General features: G+C 35.5%; 2 protein-coding genes across 2 annotated transcripts; both read right to left on the reverse strand.

The window, feature by feature from the left end:
- Positions 1 to 279: 279 nt before the first annotated feature.
- LOC138903339 (uncharacterized) lies at positions 280 to 822 on the reverse strand. Its single transcript, XM_070191288.1, has one exon. The coding sequence runs from the start codon at positions 820 to 822 to the stop codon at positions 280 to 282; it is 543 nt and encodes a 180-aa protein (XP_070047389.1).
- Positions 823 to 20,047: 19,225 nt separating this feature from the next.
- LOC104103607 (LEAF RUST 10 DISEASE-RESISTANCE LOCUS RECEPTOR-LIKE PROTEIN KINASE-like 2.1) lies at positions 20,048 to 23,035 on the reverse strand. Its single transcript, XM_070191290.1, has 4 exons — positions 22,934 to 23,035; positions 21,952 to 22,492; positions 21,813 to 21,842; positions 20,048 to 21,476 (listed from the first exon to the last, which is right to left on the reverse strand). The coding sequence occupies exons 1-4, from the start codon at positions 23,033 to 23,035 to the stop codon at positions 20,317 to 20,319; spliced, it is 1,833 nt and encodes a 610-aa protein (XP_070047391.1). The 3' UTR covers positions 20,048 to 20,316.
- Positions 23,036 to 23,363: the final 328 nt, after the last annotated feature.

Here is a 23,363-nt window from a genome sequence, read left to right on the forward strand (position 1 = left end):
GCAAACGCTCACTCGACTATTATGCCCAAGGTCTACTCTTAATGCGAGTTCAGGCAAACGCTCACTTGATTATAAAGACTACAAGGTCCAGCTTCGATCAAATTGCCTAAAGCCTCAAACTTATGAAAAAAACTTTCATAAGGCATGAATGAAACAAAATTTTTACAAGGCAGAAAATGAAATAAAAACAATTCGGAAAAGAAAGAGATCTTTATATATATAAGAATATTTACAAAGTCTGATCAGGACCCTACACAAAAAGATCAAAAATGAAAAACCCTAAGGTTCCTGATTTTCTCCGGGGGCAGTTTTTTCTCCATCGAGCTCCTCCCCGCTCTCAGACCCACTCTTGCTTTCGTCATCATCATCATAATCATCATCATTGGAAGCCATCTCTCCAGCATCGGCTTCAAGCTCTTTAGCCTTTATTATCTCTTCGGTAAGATCGAAACCTCGAGCATGGATCTCTTCGAGGGTTTTCCTCCGAGATTGGCATTTGGCGAGTTCAGCAATCCAATATGCTCGAGTTTGAGCGGTCTCAGCTACCTCTCTCGCTTGTACTTGAGCGGCTTCAGCATTGGCTTGGTAGACGACCACTATCGCGTCTGCCTCGTCTTTAGCCTTTTCAGCTTTGGATTTAGCCTTTTCAAGTTCGGAAGCCAACCGAGCTTCGAGCTCCGTTTTTTTCTTTTCCTGAGCCAAGCTCTTCTCTTTCATGCCTCGAAGCTGACTTTCGGCCGATGACAATTGGGATAAAGCAGTCTCTTTTTCTGCAGCAAAGTGGTCCATACCTTCTTTCCAACCTAAGGTCTCCGCCTTCATCATATCGACCTCCTCGCGGAGCCGCCCGATCACCTCGATCTTCTGTTACAGCTGTGAGATTGAAATGTTAGCCACCGTTCCCGAATCGAGCCCATGAGCTTTTAAGATTATCATTACCTACTCGATCAGGTTGGATTGATCTTGGTGAGCCTTGGCCAAATCGGCTCGGAGGTCCTTGATTTCCTCTTCTCTTTGCCCGCAGAGAAGTTTAAGGGCATTTCTCTCCTCCGTGAGCCCTCGAAGGTCGGCCTCATACCGACTCAGCTCAGCTCGAGACCGAGAAAATGCTTCCCGATGAAGTGTTGAGGCCTACGCAGAAATAAGAAAAGAAGTTAGAAAAGAAAAACAAACACAATGGTAATATCAACAAGGGGAGTTAAGTGTTACCCGATTTAGAGCTTGTTGCACTTCATTGAGAAGACTCGATGCCTCACCCGAGTCCTTCCTCGAGACCTCCAAGTTGCTCAGGCCGGTAGCATCTTCGACCCCAGTAAAATAATCACGGATGGGATCTTCCCTTCCGTGGCCTCCTTAGATGGAAAGGAACTTCAAGGCCCGAGCCTCTCGAATTATCTCCTCGGAAAATGAGGGGAGCAGCGGGGAGCCTCCAATTTCTATTGCCCCAAATGAATTACTTGGGGCATTCTCTCCATCTCGGGGGGACTCGAGATCAGCCCCTACAGCCATACCCACCATTGGCTCATTATGGTGGGTTGCCTCGATCCTCGATGACTCGGGGACTTTACCCAATTCTCTTTCCGAGACTCCTTCATCTCGAGATAGAATCTCTGCAGCCTTCACCGATTCAGAAGACTTTGGGGCCTCGGTGCTCATTTTCATTTGGGCCACCAGCCCAGAGTCATCTTTTTCCTCTTCTCCGTCTTCATCCCTTAGACGCCGAGCAGAATCTTCGGTCAAGAGGATGATGTTCTTCCTCATCTTACAAGCCACTTTCTTCTTAGGTTCTGGATCCTCGGAGGTCGTGATCTTTTAACTCTTTTTGTCCTTCGCCGGTTTCGGTGCCGAGATCGAAGTCTCCTCCTCACCAGACACGGGCCTCACAATAGCGTCTTTTCCAAGGCCTGTATGAAAAGAAAATAAGTAAGTGGCGCTTTAATAAATTGCGCCACGAGTACTCGGCATACGTAGAAGTCGAGGCCAGGTCTCGAACCCAGCCCTTGAGGTTAGGGATTGCACCAGGCATCCAAGAAACTACTACATCACGAAAAATGATATCGGTGAGAAAGAAACAAAGGAACAAAACAATAAATAGGGGCTAACAGTGGGGTTGTACTTACGCTTCATATTCCATTTATCGGGAAATAGCATCTTCTCGGCCGGGATTAGGTCAGAAGTCTTCACTCGAACGAACCGTCTCATCCAACCTCGGTCCTTATCCTCGTTTATGCTCGAGAACAGTACTTTGGTAGCTCGGCGTTGGAGTTTTATTAACCCACCTCGATAGAGGCGGGGCTGTATAACCTGATGAGGTGGTCGAGGGTAAAAGGAACCCCCTCGACTTTGCTCACAAAAAATCGGAGAAGAATAACGATTCACCAAAAGGAAGGGTGGATTTGGACTAGGGTTATTTAGTACTAGCGGCAAAAGTCAATGACAACGGGGTCGAGGGGGCCCAACGTGAAAGGGTAAGTGTAAACACTTAAAAACCCTTCCACATAGGAGGTGATATCTTCTTCGGGAGCCGGTATCACTACTTCTTTGTTCTCCCAGTTTCAATCTTTGCTTACCTGTTTAAGGTATCCCTCAGTTATCGATCATATATACCTCGATACTGGCTCGCATTGACCGGGAACCGATGAGGCTTTATCGGTCTTAAAATCAGAAGTGAGAACACATACCCCGGGAACACACTCCTTAGGTCGTGGCTCCACCGGTGTTTTGTCGCCGGCAGGCCTCGAAGAAGATACGTTTTCTTTTTGAGGAACAGTTTTTGACATTTTCGCCATTTAGATTTGAAGTTGAAAATAGAGGGAGATGACAAGATTTGGTGTTCTAAGAAGAGATTTGTAGTGAAAATCATAGATTTGCAGATGAAGAACTTAGAAGATTTTGAGATTGGAGATCTGAAAGTAAAAAATAGTGAAGAGAGGAGCTATTTATAGATTTAGCGATGACGGTTCAAAATCAGTAGTGGCCGACCATCGTCTGACGCACATTTAATACCTTGGTAACTGAACCGATGGGACATCTACCACATACGTCATGGACGGGCTTGATGCAAACGTCAGTGTATATCTAGTCATACCGTTGGAAAATCATGTCGTTTCTCGCCACATCCTTTCCGAGAAATGAGGGGACTATTTGTATACGGCCAAAACCGATTTTGACCTTCGTATGATTAGTCAAGATTGGAACATAATTGACCGAAGGTCGTCTTTATAATATCGAGATGAGATCCGAAGCTAGGTTATCGAGTTCAAGATTCAGGGACCGATCAATGCGGAACTCGATATCAATATCGAGATATGATATGAAGTAGTGTTGTCAAGCTCAATAGCCAGAGACTGACCAATACCGAGCCCGTGTCAATATCGAACTCGAGTCAATATCGAGCTCGAAATCTGGAGATCGACCAATACCAAGTCCGACCAAGATCGAGCTAAGAGACAAGAGTCGTTATAGATGCACTAAGGGAGAGAATCTCTGTGGGAATTAAGGAAAAGTTAATTAACTAATCTATCATGGGATCCCCACTATGTATTTTTTATATCCAAAGTAGGGTTTTCTACACTATAATAAGAATGGCTTCTGTAAAGGCATTCAACATTGGGTATCTATACACTCGCATATTCAGATATTATTGAGCTCTACGGATATATAGCAAAGATTATCCTTTTTTGAGCCTTGTACATTGATTCATCTTGCATGTTCATAAATTATTTTTTACTCAGTTTGGTTTGTATTTCATTCCTTTTTTACAGTCACTATTCGATATGTTTCTACTTATCTTTCCGATTTGTGCCAAGTTATATCACGTATCCTTAGAACTACATATAAATTCAACTCTATCTGTTTTTCGGGTAAACAAATGTAAAATGGAGAAGAAGGTGACGGGCACTAAAGTATGCGTGTGGAAAATATGTAAATAGTTGAAATCGGAAAACAAAAAAACTATTTGAAGTTAAACCAAAAAAATAGTATTGTGCAGCTGAAATTGTGGCCGGACATAAATTTTATTTGAAAAAATATTTGTGAAGGTTGAAGATTTATGAGTGAAAATCATTATTTCACTTAAGATATTTTTCAAGCCAATACTTAATTCGTATTATGCTGAGTATTATTTTAAAAACAGAATACATAAACAGACACTTAAAGTTGACCTCCTCCGCTGTCAGTTGAACACTTCAACTTAATGATCATCTAGACATCTCAACTTGGCATAAGTGTATCCCGTGAACCCCTCCCGCTGACGTGGCAAAATGTTTGTATTTCGTGAGAGAAGCCTAAACGATATTCTCACTACTAGAAATCTGGTAAAAATCGACCAAAAAAACCGACCAACGTTGGTCGGTAATGGCCAAAAACCGACCAAAACGCGACCATTTACGTGTGGACGGTATTTTTGTGGTCGGAAAGGAATACCGACCAAAGTTGGTCGGAAATTACCGACCAACTTTGGTCGGTCAATTAAATTCAAAAAAAAAATATTGCAAAAAAAAAAAACCGACCAAAGTTGGTCGGTAATTTAATTATGTAAAAAAAAAAATTCACCATCTGGGAATCGAACCGGGGTCTGTACTGTGGCAGGATACTATTCTACTACTAGATCATTGGTACATTTTGTTTTAAGACTGTCTTTTATTTGATTTATACTCTTTAATTGTATTTTCGCACGAAAATAACCGACCAAAGTTGGTCGGTTTTATTAAAAAGTAAAATTACCGACCAAAGTTGGTCGGTTTTTTTAAATGACCCGCCGAATTAACCGACCAATTTTGGTCGGTTTTTTTAATATTAATTTTTATTTATATTAATTGAAAAACCGACCAAAATTGGTCCGTTTCTTGAAACATAAAATTCGCGGGACTCAAAAATAGTTTTTCGCATTTTTGCGCCAAAGAAAACCGACCAAAGTTGGCCGGTTTCGTAAAAAAAAAAAAAAAAAAAAATTTGAAAAACCGACCAACTTTGGTCGGTTTTTTGGTCGGTTTTTTTACCGACCAAAGTTGGTCGGTCGACCTTGATCGGTTTTTGCCGAATTTCTAGTAGTGTCTCTTCTTTTGTAAGATTTAAATTTTCCCGAAAGAAAAATAATGTAATTAAATTGATCTTTTTATGTGAGCTCCACCCTACCACTCATTTCTTTCTTAAGAAAGTTGGCAATGAAAAAAAATTAAAAAATTACTTTTTAAAAAAAAACGTGTCATTCGCTAATTTGTTTATTTGATACATCATCCGCGGTTGCAACTCACGCATATGGTCTGTTGGCTCCAGTTGTCCACGAGACACACAGTTGTCCACGAGACACACTAGAAGCGAGTTAAGGTGTCAAGATGATCATTAGGTAAGTTGGAGAGTTTAATTGGCAGCTGAAGCCAACTTTAGGTGTTTGTTTATGTATTCTGCCTATTTTAAATACTGAAGTTTAGTATTTATCAATACTGATGACTATTTACAAAGCCTAAAATTCAGTATCTAAAAAACCAAAGCAACTATTTATGCCCAAACCGCCCGTAAATCTTTGATAAGTAATAGAAGTATCATCTTACAAGATTCTAAGAAGATGTTGCTTCAGCCTTCCTTACAAATTTCAACAATTTTCTCACAGTATTTCACTTTGTACATCAATTGAACATATAGGAGTAATCCTCTTTTCAGGATGTCTTCCATTTCAATGGATTTTTCTTTCACAAGTTAAAATCATGACTATTCTTTCAATCCTTCTTTACTCCCTTTTTCATTTTGTAGGCCATCGTTTCTCTCTATATATACTCACTAACTCACGTGACTGGGAACTACACCAGCACATTGAATCTTTTCTTTTTTTGGCAAGATATTATAAGTACTGTACTTTTCATCTTTATGTAGCAAAATTGTTTTCTTCTCTTTTCCCCTTAATATTTGTTATGTTTACTTTCATTGTGCTAAAAGGTCTGGTCTCCTTTAAGAAAGATTGACGAAAATCGATAGATATTGCTCGTTAAATTGAATAGGCATGAGATCATGCTAGTATAATAGCATTTTATTATTAAAATAAAATATGCCATAACTCTCAGTACTCCATGATGTAAAAAATGGTCATAACTTTTTTGTAACACTTCTCCCATGTTCTACCACTAATTACATAATTCTTTAACCATTATTCCATGTTCTCCATGATATTATAACTTATTACCCTACTTTCTTCCAATTTAGTTCAAGGAAAAATTCCTACACCTATAAATAGGAGTCTTTCTTCCATAATGTGGTGTGAGAAATAATTGTAGAGTGTTTCAATAAAGTGAGGTTAAAGTTGTGAAAGAAGAAGAAGAAGAAGAAGCAGAAGAAGAGAGTTTTTTACTTTTGTTGAAGGAAGATGTTCATCTTGGTGGAGCTTTGAACTCAACAACTTGTCCAGAGTTTGTTCGAGTTATACGACGTGATCGGACTGTTGTATCCTAGGGGAGACAAGTCAAGAGGATTACTGCTGGACTAGTGAAGACTTTGCTGCAGTGGGCTTGAATCTCCGTAAAGAGAGCGAGATATCCGCGCCTCAGCCTGAAGATATTTTATTTTCTTCATTTTATTTTTCAACTGTAATTGTATTTTCACCAACAATTTTAAGGAGATTCAATATGGATACAGTTGAAAAATCCGCGGATATCAAGATGGAAGATCTCAACAAGCCATTCTATTTCAACGGTACTCATTTCAAGAGATGGAAGGATAAAGTACTTTTTTATTTAAGTCTTCTCAATGTTTCTTACATTTTAACCGAGAAGAATCCAAGCAAAGTAGACAACTCCTCCATGGGTGATGATGAGCTAATTGCCCATTAAGAAAAAATTAAAAAATACAACGATGATTTATACAAGTGTAGTATTATCTTCTTAATTGTCTATCTGATAGTTTTTATGATTATTATGATAGAACTTACTCTACTGCAAAGAAAATTTGGAAAGCATTGCAGAGTAAGTATGATACCGAGGAGGCAAGTGTGAAAAAATATGCTGCTAGCAGATTTTTTCGTTTTGAAATGGTGGACAATAAATCTGTAGTAGACCAAGCTCAAGATTTTAAAATGATCGTTGGAGAGCTCAGGTCCGAAGATATTAAAATTGGAGACAACCTTATTGTTTGTGGCATAATAGATAAGCTTCCACCATCATGGAAGAAATTTCAAAAAACTATTCGCCACAAACAAAAGGAAACTTCACTTGAGACGTTGATAATGCGGATTCGCATGGAAGAAGAGGCAAGAGGCCAAGATGCACTTATGCAATAGGAAGAGTGCACTCTACAATCCGTCACTACAAAAGTAAATTTAATCACTTCAAATAATATTACTCCTGAAACTCACAAAAATACTTCTTTGAAGCCGAAGAAGAGGACTTTTAAGAAAAATTATGGTAGACCTCCCAAAAAGAATATTGGTGCAAACAACCAAGCACAAAATCAACAAGTTCAAATTGCGAAACCATGATTTGTCTGTGGCAGGAGTAGGCATATTGCTCGATTTTGAAAATTTAGGAAACGTGATCCTACACCACGGGCAAACATTACCGAAGAGTCACTTGTGGCGGATAACAGACATTAACATGGTAGAAAATGTTAATGGATGGTGGGTTGATTCTAGAGCAAACTGTCATGTTTGCTATGATAGAGATTGATTTAAAGTATATACTCCATTTGAGGAGCTCAAAATCATCATGCTTGGTGATTCTCACACAACCCAGGTGCTTGGAAAGGGAGAGGTCGAGTTGAAGTTTACTTCAGGAAGAGTATTAACGTTGAAAGACGTACTTTATACTCCTTCAATGAGAAAAAAATTGATGTCTAGTTTTTTTCTCAATAAGGCAGGCTTCAAACAAATAATTGAGAGTGATCAATATGTAATAGTGAAAAAGGGTATTTTTGTGGGTAAGGGGTATGCATGTGATGGGATGTTCAAGTTGAATGTTGAAATGAACTTCTTCTAGTTCTGTTTATATGCTTTCTTCAACTAATTTTTGGCGTGCACGTTTGTGTCATATTAATAATCGTTATGTGGGAATCATGAGTAATTTAAGATTAATCCCAATGATTAAAAATAATTTTCAAAAATGTGAGGCTTGTAATAAAGCTAAAATAACTAAAAGGGCTCATTTCAAATTGAAAGAAAAACTGAATTGTTAGAATTAGTTCACACTGATATTTATGAACTTGGAGGAATTTTTACTCGTGGAGGAAATAGATATTTTATCACTTTTATTGATGATTTCTCTAAGTACACATATGTTTACTTGATGAAAAATAAAAGTGATGCGTTTGAAAATTTTAAAACCCATGAGGTTGAAAATCAAACGTTACCGAAAAACCACATGTGGCGGTGAGAATAGACATTAACATGGTAGAAAATATTGATGGATGGTGGGCTGATTCTGGAGCAAACCGCCATGTTTGCTATGATAGAAATTAGTTTAAAGTATATACTCCATTTGAGGAGCCCAAAATCATCATGCTGGGTGATTCTCACACAACCCAGATGCTTGGAAAGGGAGAGGTCGAGTTGAAGTTTACTTCAAGAAGAGTATTAACGTTGAAAGACATACTTTATACTCCTTCAATGAGAAAAAATTACATGTCTAGTTTTCTTCTCAACATGGGAGATTTCAAACAAATAATTAAGAGTGATCAATATGTAATAGTCAAAAAGGGTAGTTTTGTGGGTAAAAGATATGCATGTGATAGGATATTCAAGTTGAATGTTGAAATGAATAAAACTTCTTCTAGTTCTGTTTATATTCTTTCTTCTACTAATTTTTGGCATGCGCGTTTGTGCCATATTAATAATAGTTATGTGGGAATCATGAGTAGTTTAAGAATAATCACAATGATTAAAAGAATTTTGAAAAATGTGAGACTTGTAATAAAGCTAAAATAATTAAAAAGCCTCATTTTCAAGTTGAAAGAAAAACTGAATTGTTAGAATTAGTTCACACTGATATTTATGAACTTGGAGGAATTTTTACTCGTGGAGAAAATAAATATTTTATCACTTTTATTGATGATTTCTCTAAGTACACATATGTTTACTTGATGAAAAATAAAAGTGATGCGTTTGAAAATTTTAAAACCCATGAGGTTAAAAATCAAATGTTATCAAAGAGCCACTTGTGGCGGTGAGAACAGACATTAACATGGTAGAAAAGGTTGATGGATGGTGGGTTGATTCTGGAGCAAACTGTCATGTTTGCTATGATAAAGATTGGTTTAAAGTATATACTCCATTTGAAGAGCCCAAAATCATCATGCTGGGTGATTCTCACACAACTCAAGTGCTTGAAAAAGAAGAGGTCGAGTTGAAGTTTACTTCAGGAAGAGTATTAACGTTGAAAGACGTACTTTATACTCCTTCAATGAGAAAAAATTCCATGTCTAGTTTTCTTCTCAACAAGGGAGGCTTCAAACAAATAATTGAGAGTGATCAATATGTAATAGTCAAAAAGGGTAGTTTTGTGGGTAAAGGGTATGCATGTGATGGGATGTTCAAGTTGAATGTTGAAATGAATAAAACTTCTTCTAGTTCTGTTTATATGCTTTCTTCTACTAATTTTTGGCATGCACGTTTGTGTCATATTAATAATAGTTATGTGGGAATCATGAGTAGTTTAAGATTAATCCCAATGATTAAAAAGAATTTTGAAAAATGTGAGAATTGTAATAAAGCTAAAATAACTAAAAGGCCTCATTTCCAAGTTGAAAGAAAAACTGAATTGTTAAAATTAGTTCACACTGATATTTGTGAACTTAGAGGAATTTTTACTCGCGGAGAAAATAGATATTTTATCACTTTTATTGATGATTTTTCTAAGTACACATATGTTTACTTGATGAAAAATAAAAGTGATGCGTTTGAAAATTTTAAAAATTATCTTCATGAGGTTGAAAATCAATTTGGTAGAAAAATAAAAAGAATTAGAAGTGATAGAGGCCGTGAATACGAGTCTAATGAATTTAATTATTTTGTTAGGTCATTGGGAATAATTCATGAAACTACTCCACCTTATTCTCCTGTATCAAATAGTGTGGCTGAAAGAGAAAATAGAACTTTGGTAGAGTTAACTAATGCCATGCTTATTGAGTCAAATACACCTTTAAATTTATGGGGTGAAACTATTTTGACTGCATGTTATGTGTTGAATACGATGCCTCATAAGAAAACAAAATTGACACCATTATGAAAAAATCACAAGCCAAATTTGGGTTATCTTGGAGTTTGGGGTTGTTTAGCCTATTTTAGGCTAATGATTCTAAAATTACAAAGTTGGGTAAAAAGAGGTTACCACTTGTGCTTTTCTTTGTTATGCTTCTAACAGTACAACCTACAAATTTTTAAATCTTGAATAGAATATAATTATAGAATCTGGTGATACTATTTTTCATGAAAATAAATTTCCATTTGAGTTTAAAAATAGGGGGGGTCAAATAGATAAAGATAATTTTTTGTTTATGCCAAATTCTACTTCTATTTTGCAAAATGAAGAAAATGATGCTTTTGAGTTAAAAAGAAGTAAAAGAGCTAGAATAGAAAAAAAAAAAAATTGGTCCTGATTTTTATGTTTTTAATAATGAAAATGACCCCCTTACTTTACAAGAAGTTTTATTGTCACCTGATGCTATCTTGTGAAAAGAGACTGTAAATGATGAAATGGACTCACTAATTTCTAATAAAACTAGAAAGTTGGTTGATTTACCACCAGGTTGTAAAACAATTGGGTACAAATGGGTCCTAAGAAAAAAGTTAAAACATAATGGATCCGTTGATAAGTATAAGGCTAGTTAGTTGCTAAAGGTTTTAAGCAACTAGAAGGCCTAGAAAGTTTTGATATTTTTTCTCCGGTAACTAGAATTACATACATTAGACTTTTAATTGATATTGCTGCAATTTTTGATTTGCATATTCGTTAAATAGATGTAAAAACTATTTTTTTTTAAATGGGGACCTAAATGAAGAAATTTGTATGGATCAACCTGAGGGTTTTATAGAAGCAGGCCAAGAAAGTAAAGTATGTAAACTTACTAATCCCTATATGGCTTGAAATATGCACCTAAGCAATGGCATGAAAAGTTTGATTCTTGCATGATTGAAAATGGTTTTAAATCAAATGAGTGTGATAAGTGCATTTATCATAAGTCTTGGAATAATTCACATGTAATTGTTTGCTTCTATGTTGATGATTTGTTAATATTTGGCTCTAACATAAATGTTATTGAAGAAACTTTTTGCATGCTTAGTAGCCATTTTGACATGAAAAATTTGGGTGAGGCAAATTTCATTCTTGGAATAAAAATTACAAGAATGAAAATTACTAGAATATGTGATGGAATTTTCCTTAACCAGTCACAATATGTTGAGAAAATTTTGAAAAAATATAATTTTATTGATTGCAAGCATGTTGTAACCCCTTTTGATTCAAGTGTTCACTTATTTCCCGTACAAAGTGACAATGATGTAATAAATCAAAAGGAATATACTAGCTTAATTGAAAGCTTGAGATATGTGACTGATTGTACTCGAGCGGATATTGCATACGCAGTAGGAGTACTTAGCAGGTTTACAAGCAAGCCAGGTAATGAACATTGGCATGCCATAGCAATAGTTATGAGGTATTTACTTGGTATAAAAACCTATGGCTTATTTTATAAAAAAAATATCATGTTGTACTCGAAAGCTTTTCTGATGCAGATTGGAACACTTTATTTGGTGATTCATGTTCTACTACATGTTATATTTTTACTTTGGGAGGTGGTGCTATTTGTTGAAAACCAAAAAAGTAAACAATAATTGCTAACTCTACCATAGAGGCTGAGCTAATTGCTTTAGCTTCAGCTAGTGAGGAAGCGAATTGGTTGAGAGATTTATTATTTCAAATTCCTTATTTTGAAACACTAATTCCTCCTATTTTAATTCATTGTGATAGCACTGTTGTAATTGGTAGAGTACAAAGTCGTTATTACAATGATAAATTCAGACCTATAAGAAGAAAATGCAGTACTATGAGATCATATTTGACAAGTGGTACCATTAATGTTGACTATGTTAAATCTTATGATAGTCTTGCAGATCCACTGACTAATGCCTTAGTAAGAGAAAGGGTCTGGAGTACATCGAGGGGATAGGATTGAAGCCCGTAAATTCATAAGTCATATATGAGGAAACCCAACCTAGAGACTAGAGATCCTATAACCAAGTTCAACGGGAAGAACGAATCATATGATGGCTTGGTTTGAAATGCACTATTTTTATTATCGTTTCATCCCACCTATGATGTGAGTGCATTTATCCCGTAATGATTTGCGAGGTTGAGTTTTATTCACTCTTAATGAAAATTTATAGCTCATATGAGTGGGGTGTTAGAGTTACAGGGGCACCCTTGACATATTTCATCTATGGGAGTGTGGAAGTAGGCCGTTTCCTATGAGAATTGGGCTTGTTCTCAAAAACACTCATGAAAACCGTGATACACAAGGCCGTAATATGCTGGCTAATAAAGCTCATGTCAACACCTTGATTATTATGTATAAGCGGTGACAATTTATTTTCCTAAAGCAGACATAGTTCAAGTCTGAGACCACTACTGATTCTGGAGTAAAAATCGTTGTTTTCCTAAGCGGAGATTCAATGGAGAGCATACCTTCATTATGCATGATAGTCTCCCTTCAACTGGTAAACTCTTTTATTTTAATATTAAAATGAGTGGGTGAATGATAGTATAATAGCATTTTATTATTAAAATAAAATATGCCATAACTCCCACTACTCCATGATGTAGAAAACGGTCATAACTCTTTTGTAACTCTTCTCCCTTATTCTACCACTAATTACATAATAATTTAACCATTATCACATGTTCTCCATGATTTCATAACTTATTACCCCACTTCTTCCAATTTAATTTAAGGAAAAATTCCTACACCTATAAATAGGAGTCTTTCTTCCATAATATGGTGTGAGAAATAATTGTAGAGTGTTTCAATAAAGTGAGGTTAAAGTTGTGAAAGAAGAAGAAGAAGAAGAAGAAGAAGAAGAAGAGAGTTTTTTACTTTTGTTGAAGGAAGGTGTTCATCTTGGTGGAGCTTTGGACGCAACAACTTGTCCAGAGTTTGTTCGAGTCATACGATATGATCGGGTTGTTGTATCCTAGGGGAGACAAGTCAAGAGGATTACTGCTAGACCAGTGAAGACTTTGCTGCAGTGGGCTTGAATCTCCTTAAAGAGAGCGAGATATCCGCGCCTCAGCCTGAAGATATTTTATTTTCTTCATTTTATTTTTCAACTGTAATTGTATTTTCACCAATAATTTTAAGGAGATTCAATATGGATACAGTTGAAAAATCCGCGGATATCAAGATGGAAGATCTCAACAAGCCATTCTATTTCAACGGTACTCATTTCAAGAGATGGAAGGATAAAGTACTTTTTTATTTAAGTCTTCTCAATGTTTCTTACATTTTAACCGAGAAGAATCCAAGCAAAGTAGACAACTCCTCCATGGGTGATGATGAGCTAATTGCCCATTAAGAAAAAATTGAAAAATACAACGATGATTTATACAAGTGTAGTATTATCTTCTTAATTGTCTATCTGATAGTTTTTATGATTATTATGATAGAACTTACTCTACTGCAAAGAAAATTTGGAAAGCATTGCAGAGTAAGTATGATACCGAGGAGGCAAGTGTGAAAAAATATGCTGCTAGCAGATTTTTTCGTTTTGAAATGGTGGACAATAAATCTGTAGTAGACCAAGCTCAAGATTTTATAATGATCGTTGGAGAGCTCAGGTCCAAAGATATTAAAATTGGAGACAACCTTATTGTTTGTGGCATAATAGATAAGCTTCCACCATCATGGAAGAAATTTCAAAAAACTATTCGCCACAAACAAAAGGAAACTTCACTTGAGACGTTGATAATGCGGATTCGCATGGAAGAAGAGGCAAGAGGCCAAGATGCACTTATGCAATCGGAAGAGTGCACTCTACAATCCGTCACTACAAAAGTAAATTTAATCACTTCAAATAATATTACTCCTGAAACTCACAAAAATACTTCTTTGAAGCCGAAAAAGAGGACTTTTAAGAAAAATTATGGTAGACCTCCCAAAAAGAATATTGGTGCAAACAACCAAGCACAAAATCAACAAGTTCAAATTGCGAAACCATGATTTGTCTGTGGCAGGAGTAGGCATATTGCTCGATTTTGAAAATTTAGGAAATGTGATCCTACACCACGGGCAAACATTACCGAAGAGTCACTTGTGGCGGATAACAGACATTAACATGGTAGAAAATGTTAATGGATGGTGGGTTGATTCTAGAGCAAACTGTCATGTTTGCTATGATAGAGATTGATTTAAAGTATATACTCCATTTGAGGAGCTCAAAATCATCATGCTTGGTGATTCTATCACAACCCAGGTGCTTGGAAAGGGAGAGGTAGAGTTGAAGTTTACTTCAGGAAGAGTATTAACGTTGAAAGACGTACTTTATACTCCTTCAATGAGAAAAAAATTGATGTCTAGTTTTTTTCTCAATAAGGCAGGCTTCAAACAAATAATTGAGAGTGATCAATATGTAATAGTGAAAAAGGGTATTTTTGTGGGTAAGGAGTATGCATGTGATGGGATGTTCAAGTTGAATGTTGAAATGAACTTCTTCTAGTTCTGTTTATATGCTTTCTTCAACTAATTTTTGGCATGCACGTTTGTGTCATATTAATAATCGTTATGTGGGAATCATGAGTAATTTAAGATTAATCCCAATGATTAAAAATAATTTTCAAAAATGTGAGGCTTGTAATAAAGCTAAAATAACTAAAAGGCCTCATTTCAAGTTGAAAGAAAAACTGAATTGTTAGAATTAGTTCACACTGATATTTATGAACTTGGAGGAATTTTTACTCGTGGAGGAAATAGATATTTTATCACTTTTATTGATGATTTCTCTAAGTACACATATGTTTACTTGATGAAAAATAAAAGTGATGCGTTTGAAAATTTTAAAACCCATGAGGTTGAAAATCAAACGTTACCGAAAAACCACATGTGGCGGTGAGAATAGACATTAACATGGTAGAAAATATTGATGGATGGTGGGCTGATTCTGGAGCAAACCGCCATGTTTGCTATGATAGAAATTAGTTTAAAGTATATACTCCATTTGAGGAGCCCAAAATCATCATGCTGGGTGATTCTCACACAACCCAGATGCTTGGAAAGGGAGAGGTCGAGTTGAAGTTTACTTCAAGAAGAGTATTAATGTTGAAAGACATACTTTATACTCCTTCAATGAGAAAAAATTCCATGTCTAGTTTTCTTCCCAACATGGGAGATTTCAAACAAATAATTAAGAGTGATCAATATGTAATAGTCAAAAAGGGTAGTTTTGTGGGTAAAAGATATGCATGTGATAGGATATTCAAGTTGAATGTTGAAATGAATAAAACTTCTTCTAGTTCTGTTTATATTCTTTCTTCTACTAATTTTTGGCATGCGCGTTTGTGCCATATTAATAATAGTTATGTGGGAATCATGAGTAGTTTAAGAATAATCACAATGATTAAAAGAATTTTGAAAAATGTGAGACTTGTAATAAAGCTAAAATAATTAAAAAGCCTCATTTTCAAGTTGAAAGAAAAATTGAATTGTTAGAATTAGTTCACACTGATATTTGTGAACTTGGAGGAATTTTTACTCGTGGAGAAAATAAATATTTTATCACTTTTATTGATGATTTCTCTAAGTACACATATGTTTACTTGATGAAAAATAAAAGTGATGCGTTTGAAAATTTTAAAACCCATGAGGTTGAAAATCAAACGTTATCAAAGAGCCACTTGCGGCGGTGAGAACAGACATTAACATGGTAGAAAAGGTTGATGGATGGTGGGTTGATTCTGGAGCAAACCGTCATGTTTGCTATGATAAAGATTGGTTTAAAGTATATACTCCATTTGAGGAGCCCAAAATCATCATGCTGGGTGATTCTCACACAACTCAAGTGCTTGAAAAAGAAGAGGTCGAGTTGAAGTTTACTTCAGGAAGAGTATTAACGTTGAAAGACGTACTTTATACTCCTTCAATGAGAAAAAATTCCATGTCTAGTTTTCTTCTCAACAAGGGAGGCTTCAAACAAATAATTGAGAGTGATCAATATGTAATAGTCAAAAAGGGTAGTTTTGTGGGTAAAGGGTATGCATGTGATGGGATGTTCAAGTTGAATGTTGAAATGAATAAAACTTCTTCTAGTTCTGTTTATATGCTTTCTTCTACTAATTTTTGGCATGCACGTTTGTGTCATATTAATAATAGTTATGTGGGAATCATGAGTAGTTTAAGATTAATCCCAATGATTAAAAAGAATTTTAAAAAATGTGAGAATTGTAATAAAGCTAAAATAACTAAAAGGCCTCATTTCCAAGTTGAAAGAAAAATTGAATTGTTAAAATTAGTTCACACTGATATTTGTGAACTTAGAGGAATTTTTACTCGTGGAGGAAATAGATATTTTATCACTTTTATTGATGATTTTTCTAAGTACACATATGTTTACTTGATGAAAAATAAAAGTGATGCGTTTGAAAATTTTAAAAATTATCTTCATGAGGTTGAAAATCAATTCGGTAGAAAAATAAAAAGAATTAGAAGTGATAGAGGCCGTGAATACGAGTCTAATGAATTTAATTATTTTGTTAGGTCATTGGGAATAATTCATGAAACTACTCCACCTTATTCTCCTGTATCAAATAGTGTGGCTGAAAGAGAAAATAGAACTTTGGTAGAGTTAACTAATGCCATGCTTATTGAGTCAAATACACCTTTAAATTTATGGGGTGAAACTATTTTGACTGCATGTTATGTGTTGAATACGATGCCTCATAAGAAAACAAAATTGACACCATTGTGAAAAAATCACAAGCCAAATTTGGGTTATCTTGGAGTTTGGGGTTGTTTAGCCTATTTTAGGCTAATGATTCTAAAATTACAAAGTTGGGTAAAAAGAGGTTACTACTTGTGCTTTTCTTTGTTATGCTTCTAACAGTACAACCTACAAACTTTTAAATCTTGAATAGAATATAATTATAGAATCTGGTGATACTATTTTTCATGAAAATAAATTTCTATTTGAGTTTAAAAATAGTGGGGGTCAAATAGATAAAGATAATTTTTTGTTTATGCCAAATTCTACTTCTATTTTGCAAAATGAAGAAAATGATGCTTTTGAGTTAAAAAGAAGTAAAAGAGCTAGAATAGAAAAAAAAAATTGGTCCTGATTTTTATGTTTTTAATAATGAAAATTACCCCCTTACTTTACAAGAAGTTTTATTGTCACCTGATGCTATCTTGTGAAAAGAGACTGTAAATGATGAAATGGACTCACTAATTTCTAATAAAACTAGAAAGTTGGTTGATTTACCACCAGGTTGTAAAACAATTGGGTGCAAATGGGTCCTAAGAAAAAAGTTAAAACATAATGGATCCGTTGATAAGTATAAGGCTAGTTAGTTGCTAAAGGTTTTAAGCAACTAGAAGGCCTAGAAAGTTTTGATATTTTTTCTCCGGTAACTAGAATTACATACATTAGACTTTTAATTGATATTGCTGCAATTTTTGATTTGCATATTCGTTAAATAGATGTAAAAACTATTTTTTTTTAAATGGGGACCTAAATGAAGAAATTTGTATGGATCAACCTGAGGGTTTTATAGAAGCAGGCCAAGAAAGTAAAGTATGTAAACTTACTAATCCCTATATGGCTTGAAATATGCACCTAAGCAATGGCATGAAAAGTTTGATTCTTGCATGATTGAAAATGGTTTTAAATCAAATGAGTGTGATAAGTGCATTTATCATAAGTCTTGGAATAATTCACATGTAATTGTTTGCTTCTATGTTGATGATTTGTTAATATTTGGCTCTAACATAAATGTTATTGAAGAAACTTTTTGCATGCTTAGTAGCCATTTTGACATGAAAAATTTGGGTGAGGCAAATTTCATTCTTGGAATAAAAATTACAAGAATGAAAATTACTAGAACATGTGATGGAATTTTCCTTAACCAGTCACAATATGTTGAGAAAATTTTGAAAAAATATAATTTTATTGATTGCAAGCATGTTATAACCCCTTTTGATTCAAGTGTTCACTTATTTCATGTACAAAGTGACAATGATGTAATAAATCAAAAGGAATATACTAGCTTAATTGAAAACTTGAGATATGTGACTGATTGTACTTGAGCGGATATTGCATACGCAGTAGGAGTACTTAGCAGGTTTACAAGCAAGCCAGGTAATGAACATTGGCATGCCATAGCAAGAGTTATGAGGAATTTACTTGGTATAAAAACCTATGGCTTATTTTATAAAAAAAATATCATGTTGTACTCGAAAGCTTTTCTGATGCAGATTGGAACACTTTATTTGGTGATTCATGTTCTACTACATGTTATATTTTTACTTTGGGAGGTGGTGCTATTTGTTGAAAATCGAAAAAGTAAACAATAATTGCTAACTCTACCATGGAGGCTGAGCTAATTGCTTTAGCTTCAGCTAGTGAGGAAGCGAATTGGTTGAGAGATTTATTATTTCAAATTCCTTATTTTGAAATACTAATTCCTCCTATTTTAATTCATTGTGATAGCACTGTTGTAATTGGTAGAGTACAAAGTCGTTATTACAACGATAAATTCAGACCTATAAGAAGAAAATACAGTACTATGAGATCATATTTGACAAGTGGTACCATTAATGTTGACTATGTTAAATCTTATGATAATCTTGCAGATCCACTGACTAATGCCTTAGTAAGAGAAAGGGTCTGGAGTACATCGAGGGGATAGGATTGAAGCCCGTAAATTCATAAGTCATATATGAGGAAACCCAACCTAGAGACTAGAGATCCTATAACCAAGTTCAACGGGAAGAACGAATCATATGATGGCTTGGTTTGAAATGCACTATTTTTATTATCGTTTCATCCCACCTATGATGTGAGTGCATTTATCCCGTAATGATTTGCGAGGTTGAGTTTTATTCACTCTTAATGAAAATTTATAGCTCGTATGAGTGGGGTGTTAGAGTTACAGGGGCACCCTTGACATATTTCATCTATGGGAGTGTGGAAGTAGGCCGTTTCCTATGAGAATTGGGCTTGTTCTCAAAAACACTCATGAAAACCGTGATACACAAGGCCGTAATATGCTGGCTAATAAAGCTCATGTCAACACCTTGATTATTATGTATAAGCGGTGATAATTTATTTTCCTAAAGCAGACATAGTTCAAGTCTGAGACCACTACTGATTCTGGAGTAAAAATCGTTGTTTTGCTAAGCGGAGATTCAATGGAGAGCATACCTTCATTATGCATGATAGTCTCCCTTCAACTGGTAAACTCTTTTATTTTAATATTAAAATGAGTGGGTGAATGATAGTATAATAGCATTTTATTATTAAAATAAAATATGCCATAACTCCCACTACTCCATGATGTAGAAAACGGTCATAACTCTTTTGTAACTCTTCTCCCTTATTCTACCACTAATTACATAATAATTTAACCATTATCACATGTTCTCCATGATTTCATAACTTATTACCCCACTTCTTCCAATTTAATTCAAGGAAAAATTCCTACACCTATAAATAGGAGTCTTTCTTCCATAATATGGTGTGAGAAATAATTGTAGAGTGTTTCAATAAAGTGAGGTTAAAGTTGTGAAAGAAGAAGAAGAAGAAGAAGAAGAGAGTTTTTTACTTTTGTTGAAGGAAGGTGTTCATCTTGGTGGAGCTTTGGACGCAACAACTTATCCAGAGTTTGTTCGAGTCATACGATATGATCGGGCTGTTGTATCCTAGGGGAGACAAGTCAAGAGGATTACTGCTAGACCAGTGAAGACTTTGCTGCAGTGGGCTTGAATCTCCTTAAAGAGAGCGAAATATCCGCGCCTCAGCCTGAAGATATTTTATTTTCTTCATTTTATTTTTCAACTGTAATTGTATTTTCACCAACATATCAGATAAGACAAGAATCGGTATAACAGATCAATTACTCAATCATATAAGCATCAATGTCAAACTAGTTGGACTATGCTATATCAAGTACTAAGGTTTAATTTAGCTGTGACAGCAGACTAAATGGCTTATAACTGCCAGGTTATACAGTTAAGTAAAAAAATAAATAAATAAAAAGTTTCTACCTTTCATTGAGAATTCGCCACATTTTTGCAACTCTAATGAATACTCCTATTAGACTGTTAGTATGTTCCAACATTGTACCAAAGTATTGCCAACTATACAAATTCTGAGGCTGTAGGCTCAAACGTTGAACTCAAAGGAGAATTTGAGAAGGCTTTTGCTGCAGGTAGCTCCAAAGTGGTCAATGACGATCCTTCTGATCGCGAAGGAGAAAATACTTGAGGCTTTGGTGGTATTTGCAAGGCCTCCAAACTACCTTCTAACATTTCTATTACCTTACCTATTGCTGGCCTTTGCAACGGATCTGTTTGGATGCACCACAAACCAACTAATATCATTTTCTTTGCAATCTGTTTTTCTTCATTGGTAATTCTATCTCTTATATTTAGTTCTTCATCTAGCACAATGCGATGATAAGCCCAACATGGAAAGTATATTTCACTATTATGGCTTCTTTCAGCATTGTAGTTCCTTTTTCCTCCAACCATTTCGAGAACCATCATTCCGTAGCTATAAACATCAGATTTGTGTGAAACTCCTCCGAAATTTCTACAGAACACCTCTGGAGCAATATAACCAACGGTTCCTCGAGCTTCTAATGTGGACATTATGCTCTCTTTTCGAATACATAATTTTGCTAAACCGAAATCAGATATCTTGGGGCAAAAGTCTTCGTCCAGAAGAATGTTGTGAGGTTTTATGTCAAAATGCAAAATTCGTGAGTTGCACCCTCTATGCAAATACTCCAGTCCCCGAGCTATTCCAAGTGCAATTTTATACAACACTTCCCATTCCAATCTAAAGTCTTCTCTGTAAATGTGTTTATCAAAAGATCCATTCGGCATAAATTCATAAATAATTGTTTTTTCCCGACGATTCAAACAAAATCCCAACAGAGTTACAACGTTGACATGAGAAGTTTGACTGATGCTTGCAACTTCGTTAATGAAATCTTCTCCATTCCCCTCGCTCGCTTTTAAGATCTTCACAGCAACGGGATGGCCGTTAACGTTACCTTTGTAGACCCCTCCATAACCCCCTTCTCCAAGTTTCTCTTTAAATGAACTTGTCATTTTCCTAATGTCTGAATAGCTATATGCCATTGGGGCTAAAGATCCATACTGCTGCAGGTTGGCTTCAACATTCTGATCTGCTGTCTTTGTTAATGAAACACAGAGGTCGCACAATTTCCTAAATTGAAAGCAACATATCAAGCAGCAGGTTACAGCTATTGCAGTCCCAACCGCGGATAATGCTATATAAACAGACAAAAGAAGAAAAGATGGTATTTTAGGCCACCGATGATCACATAAACTACTCCTTCCGTTCCATTTTACATGACAGTGATTTGACTTGGACTTTTAGAAAAAGTTAGACGTTCAGTACATACCAAAAGTATCCTTAGAACTCATGGTCTTAAATATGTCATGACATTTTTATAACGTCATTAACAAAAAATGTCAAGTTTAAAATTATAAAGTTTCCAAATATAAAAAGGTTACGTATCAAAAATAAAAGAATGTCATATAAAAGAGGAAGGAGTACTATTTAAGCTGTTAGTCTAATGAAAGTATGAAAAATAACATGGTACCTATTGAGAGCTTCAAAGGTAAGATTCGACCTGCAAAAGTTGTCATTATACTCATTAATTAAGAAGATTAAATACAAGGATTATAAGTTTATTCTATTCCACCATCCCCAAGAGAAGTTTAATAAAAAAGATAGCGTACCTTTGGATGTACAGTGATCAAACTTTATGGTAGAATCTTTGCAGAAGCACAAGAAATCTTTGGTTGAATTGTTGAAACCACAAAGCCCGTCTGAGGCCTCACACTTAGCGCACTCTGATGCGCTCCGCCAATCCAGCACGAACCCGTCACTCAACGCCGCACCAAGCCCTCTAATCCACCCCACGTCCAACTCCGTCGCAACCACCTTATCCTCACAAATTCCATACCAATTTAAATCTTTGGGTTCATTATGCCCAACATAAAAGTATGACTTTTTTTCACCTGATGTTAAGCAATCTACAGGAATAGAGGCCGGAAGTGAACTTGTACAATTATAATAGAAGGTAAGGTGTGTATCATGTTTGGAGTATTCTAGGGGCACGTCTTCCAGAATAAGGTTGTGACGTGCTCTAGGGCATGCCGAATTATCAGTAGTATCCCTATCGACCAGAGTAAGGGAGTGGTTCGTGTAATCTATACCTTTGACGAAGAAAGTATTCTGGGAAAGGTAAAGAATAGTTGTATTGGTACTCTTAGAGCTCTATTATTTCTGTTGCAAATTTACATAAATCAAAGTTAGGCAGGCAGATAAATTAGTAGGTCTTCTACTCATGCAGGCAAAGCGCCCAAGTGTCAATTGGGGAAAATAAAACATGCATCCAAGGTAGCATATAAACTAAGTCATAGTCACTTATTTGTTAAGTATATGAGGTGGATTACGCGTTCGTGGACTTGACCTGCAGCTTTTTACCAATCAAAAAATTTCCCCCAACTAGAAATGAAAGAAAATGGCACCCAAGGGCGTGACCTAGTGGTCAATGAGGTGGATGAAAATCACGGGAGACCGCGGTTCAAATCCCAATAGAGCCGATAAAAACACAAGGTGAATAGATGATTTCTTCACATCTGCCTAAGCCTTGGTAGCCACAGTATCTGGTATTTGAGCTGGTGGGAAGTAGCAGCTACTCGGTGGGAATCTCACACAAGGTGGCTCGAATGCCGCTAGTGCTTTCGAGAGCCATAAGCGCAAAAAAGCAACAAGGGCTCGTTTCCCTTGAAGCGAGAAGTGAAGTGCTTGCTTCATTGAAGTGAAGCGACATTTTTATAGAAGTACCAAAATGAACCTTGCGCAGATAAGTAAATAACTAAATACAAAAGAAGTGAACCATATATATATATATATATATATATATATATATATATATATATATATATAAATCTTTCAATTTAAAGGCTAAAAAGTAGAGTCTCAAAAATTTATGTACATATAAACCAATCTTTAAAGTTCAAGCTGATTTCTTATAAGAAAACAAAGGTTTAATAGAACTGAAAGAAAAAAAAAAGGACAAAAGTAAAATAGCTTTAAACGAAATATATCTTTAAAACAAAGAAAGAAGGGAACAAGAATCAGT

This window comes from Nicotiana tomentosiformis, chromosome 12 (genome assembly GCF_000390325.3).
Source record: "Nicotiana tomentosiformis chromosome 12, ASM39032v3, whole genome shotgun sequence".
NCBI lineage: Eukaryota > Viridiplantae > Streptophyta > Magnoliopsida > Solanales > Solanaceae > Nicotiana > Nicotiana tomentosiformis.